The sequence below is a fragment of the Lupinus angustifolius genome, chromosome LG06 (genome assembly GCF_001865875.1).
Source record: "Lupinus angustifolius cultivar Tanjil chromosome LG06, LupAngTanjil_v1.0, whole genome shotgun sequence".
NCBI classification, from domain to species: Eukaryota; Viridiplantae; Streptophyta; class Magnoliopsida; order Fabales; family Fabaceae; genus Lupinus; species Lupinus angustifolius.
In genome coordinates this window covers 1,711,693-1,716,590 of record NC_032014.1, presented here as the reverse complement: position 1 = coordinate 1,716,590, position 4,898 = coordinate 1,711,693, and the positions used below count along the sequence as shown (strand labels likewise).

Sequence of the window (4,898 nt, the reverse complement as noted above, 5' to 3'; positions counted from 1 at the left end):
TTCATGAATACATATATCATTGTTATCTTTTAATTAAATAATATAATGATAGTAATTAAATACATGTGACCCGTGCGCCCGTGCATTCGTATGGCTAAAAACACATATGTTACCCGTACATTCATATTACTAAGAAAACACATGTTACCCATGTATTCGCATAGTTAAAACACACATATTATTCATACATTCATATTATTAAGAATATATATCTTATTTGTGTATTTGCATGTTTAAGCACATAAGAAAAATAAATTGATAATTTTTAATTTGAATTTTCTACAATTAGTATTAAATTATTATTAACATATAAAATATATAAAAAGTAGGAAGAAAAATATGTGAGGATGAGATGACATGTGGCATGAAGGAAAAAATGTAAGGAGAAGTGAGATGTGACGTGAGGGAAGGAGAAAGTGACATGTGGCATGAGAGAAGGAGAATGTGACATGTGACATGAGGGAAGGAGAACATGTGGCACGAGGGAAGGAGAAAGTGACATGTGGCATGAGAGAGTTTTTTTATTATATTGTTAATAGACACTGACAATACAGTATGACAAATCAACGGTGAATGATATGATGTTTTACACTGTCATTGTATAGATTTTAAACTCATTGTAGTTTATACTTGCTACATGACATCTTCAAAATTCCTCAGACTTTGAGACTGAATCTGATGCAAGACAAATATTTTGAATTTTCATGGTAAAATAAAAAAACTTCAAGAAAAATTATGTTTGCAAAAAATATTTCTATAGAGGGTGGATTACTAGATAACATTTTTTAATTAAGGAGCGATGCCATTTTTCTCTATTTTTATGAATATATTTTGCTATGATTAAAATATAAAGATGAACATATTACAAAACCATAGATGTACTAAAACTTGCCTATGCTGAAGTGTTGCTAACTATTATGCAAAAGTTGGCAATGGCTTATTCTTGATTTGTTTGTTCAACACTTTCAACATTTGTCCTCATTTGTGGTAAAAATGTAGCTCTCCTTTGTGGCTGCTTCAACAACTTGATTAGCTCGTATGTTCTAAGACCTTGACCATAGTAAAGACATAGATCAAGTGGTGTTAAACCATCCTGAGATAAACAACACAAAATTTGCAATTTAAAATCAGAAATCATGAAGAACCAAGCATGCAATAACTAACAGCTATAGAGAATAAACAAATATTAACAATTCCTTCATTATAGCATCACCAAAATCAATCATGTTTTATCCTAACATGTGAGGTTGGGTACATTTCGAACCGATTTTGAATACAACCCATAAATCAATGTCATAGAAGAATGAACAAATTTTACATGAGCTTGTGATTATCTAACACAATCGGCCTCTCCGATCCAGGCTTTGGAATTTGGACTGGCTAAGTATGGTTTGGCAAGCAAGCATGACGATGGCAGAGTTTTCCTGAATTACTTTCGAAAGTTGTTGCTCAACGACTAACATTTTTTTATGACTTGGAAAAGAGTTTCTTTGGTTAAGGGCAACTCTTGTAAGTATCTAAGTTTCAAAATTTAGAATCGAGCTTTGGATGGCGTGATAGCCTTTCGTAACATCACTTATCAGGTGAGCTAGTTTGAGCGTGTCAATTCTAAGATTATCTAAATACCAATGACCAACTTTAAGCATCTATGTTCCGGCAAAATTATACACAGCGCTACGGTTCTTTCACATTGAAAGACCGGAGTTCGAAATCAATAGACAATTACCTTGTTTTTTAATGTCTTATTAGCACCTTTAATTAGCAGAAGCCTCACTAAATCTGTTCTCTGAGCTTGAACAGCGACATGTAACGGTGTCCAGCCATCCTAAGAGAGAGCAAACCAATTACGTTATCAAACAACTCACAAAAAAGGAACAGAGGGTAGAGAAGCTAAAGCGGAGAACACTAAATCATACATCGTCTTGAAGATTTATATCCACATTATACAATAAAAGTATTTTAATTGTCTGGCTAGAAGCTGTTTGCACTGCATAATGCATCAAGGTCGCCCCATCCTGTTTCAAATGCATAAACAACAAAAATAGTTGCACATAGTATGAGATAAATACAGGTAAATAAGAATATTATAACAAACAATATGATGTATTATTAAGATACAGTCCGGTTTTATTGCTCGATGATCAATCCTGCCCCATTGAGAAATTATCATTGTTATCGTGATCATTCATGATACCTATCGAAGAGTGCCAAAATAACCTTACAAAGAAAACCAGCAGGTAAAGGCTCGAATATGAAAATACAATAGTACAACCTAAAAATTGAGTAATTTTTACTCACTTTATCCTTTAAAAATGGATTAGCTGAATTTCTCAGTAGATAGTTGGTTATGGCTTGCTTTTTACCAATTATTGCTTTGTGAAGAGCAGTCAAACCATCCTGGAAACAAAGTAAATCACCACAGTTTAAATAGAAGAGTCCATGCATTTTAGTCTCTAGTCAGAAAAGTTCGAATTTATAGACCTTATCCACTGCATTAATATCGACATCATGCTTCATCAAAGCATCTACGAGATAAAATTCTCCACATGCAGCTAAGGTATGTAGAGGAAGCCATTTATCCTGCAAATAGTATGAGTATTAGTCATATAAAAAAGCAACTGCGTTGAGATTATTCACCAAAAGGCTACAGATACATGAATCAGAACCCTTTTCCGTACACCACTATGATGGCTTGACAAAGCAACGCGAATTCATATACCAATAATGTAATCCAGTAAGACAGGCATCAACAACTACTGAAATTACTCAACTACAACATCAAAGGTGGAACAAAAAACACCATGAAGGAGAACTCGAGAATTTTTCTTTACTAATATTAATAAGGTTATAAGGATGACGAAATATCTGTCATTGTTCATCAGAAGTTAACTTACTGAAGTAGCAGTAGCAATGTCTGGTATTTTCTTATTCAACAAAACCTTCTCCTCCTTAGTAAGCAACTTTCTACGACCTATCCAAGCAAGCGTGAAAGAATCAGGATAATATCCCCCAACCTAAAAACTAAAAACTAAAAGGACCACAAGACTAATTTAACCCAAGAAAATATGAAAATGCATGGCAAAAGAAGATGACACCTTCAGTGTTCTTATTAGCATCAGGGTCATAAAATTCACTATTGAAAGATTCAGAAACATCCTCCAAACCCCTTCCATAAACAGCCCATCTAGGATTCTTTGGCTTAACACGCTCAATGCCACCGAATTCATCATAATCCTCTTCTTTTTCAACAAAGTTCTCTTCTTTAACCGGAAATCTGGAAGGGTTATCTAGAAAAAGTGGTTTCATCTGTGCCAATGTAGCTTCCTTATAAGCCTTATACTCATTCAAATTCATATCCCTCAATGGAATCAAACCTCTTCTCTTCTTATCAACCTTGCTATTAAACTGTATTTCCTGTGCAATCTTCCTCCTTTCTTTCTTTGTTATGTTAATCTCAGCTTGAATTTCTCTCCACTTCTCTGGAACCAAATTCTCACCCACAATTTCTGGTGGTGCCACCTTTTTGTTTTTGTTTTTGGGAACTGGTTTTGGTTTGGGTTTGGTGAGATTGTGAGAATTTGTGTCATTTCTGAAAATGGGGTCTTCAAAAATGCCTTCTTCAAAAACGACACAGTCGCCAATAACGTGTTCTTCGAAGTCATCTTGGTTGTCGAAGGATGAGGAGAGAGAGTAGAAGAGGTTCCAATGAGTGGTGAATTTGAGAGTTTGTAAAGGTTGAATCTTTCTGGGAGTGAGAGTGGAAATGAAGAAGGGGATTGGAAAGAAGAGTTTGTGAGGTTGAGGATTGAACAGAGGTGTGGTTGAATGAAACAACATCATATCTTACTCTTCCAACAAGGTCAGGTTTCTGATTAGAACAAACAAACCAAAAGATCCTTAGTGGGCTTTTACATTCTAACATTCAATGCCTTTGGGCTTTTCTGCTGATTAAAAGAAGACATTTATTTTTTTCCAGAGATTTTTCACACCCCCACAAACATTTTTATTTTCTAAAATATCATTATCTTAAAAATTAACTCTAGCTTTTCTTAACATACATTTTCCTTTTAAAAAAATCTTTATATATCTCAAATTGATGTAGTTTAGAGTATTTCTGAAAGCAAATACAATATTCATTCCTATTTAGGTCCACAATATCTTTCTTTTTTTCCCACAACATCTATCTTTCTTCTCATTTTCTTTTGACTAAGATCAACCATTAATTGTTCTTATTTAAAAATAAAGATAAGAAAATATGAATGATATAATGGAGAACATAATAAGAATATTCTTATTTCATTCATTTGTTAAGAACAACTTTAAGAGCAATGATGATGTGGTTGGAAACATAATAAGAATATTCTTATGTTCCTCATTTGTCCAATGAAGCTTTGTTGGAAACAATTGTAGTTGCAGGCTAGACCTTGAAATGTTTTTATTTTCTTCGACCATGTTTTGAGAGGAGTGTAATTTTGGGAAAATTCTTGAATTGATAGTGAAAACAGTGTATCTTGGGATAAGATTATGAACACCTTCCAGACACTCTACTACTTTTTTTTTTCTTTTTAAATTGACTATTTTTCCTCTAAGCAAATACCATTTCTCATTCAATACTACATACACTGTTTAAGAAAGACAGGCATGTCGCCTTATAGTGGCTACAGTTTTTTCCAGAAACTTAATTGTTCTAATTTGCAACCCGTTGCAAATAACGACTAATTTTTTTCTTATAGATGTATGAAATGATTACATCGAAATATTTATTATTTGATTAGTATTAATAGCAAGCTATTTTATATAATAATTACTCATCAAACAACTTCACCCCATGCAGCGCACGAATAACTACACTAGTAAATAATGTTCCCTCCCACATGTATCTCACTAAGCAAAAGAAA

At 33.4% G+C, this 4,898-nt stretch overlaps 1 protein-coding gene across 1 annotated transcript; it reads right to left on the bottom strand.

The window, feature by feature from the left end:
• LOC109348767 (ankyrin repeat domain-containing protein, chloroplastic-like) lies at positions 841-3,898 on the bottom strand. Its single transcript, XM_019589315.1, has 7 exons — positions 3,096-3,898; positions 2,895-2,971; positions 2,482-2,580; positions 2,299-2,397; positions 1,917-2,015; positions 1,727-1,825; positions 841-1,093 (listed from the first exon to the last, which is right to left on the bottom strand). Exons 1-7 carry the CDS (start codon positions 3,838-3,840, stop codon positions 938-940), a joined length of 1,374 nt encoding a protein of 457 aa, XP_019444860.1. The 5' UTR covers positions 3,841-3,898; the 3' UTR covers positions 841-937.

Excerpts from the sequence above, each read along its gene's own strand:
- LOC109348767 (XM_019589315.1), bottom strand. The coding sequence starts at position 3,840 with ATGATGTTGTTTCATTCAACCACACCTCTGTTCAATCCTCAACCTCAC. Across the intron at positions 2,972-3,095 it reads TGCTAATAAGAACACTGAAG|GTCGTAGAAAGTTGCTTACT; the intron begins GTGTCATCTTCT and ends TTGCTTGGATAG. Across the intron at positions 2,016-2,298 it reads ATCCATTTTTAAAGGATAAA|GATGGGGCGACCTTGATGCA; the intron begins GTGAGTAAAAAT and ends CATTTGAAACAG.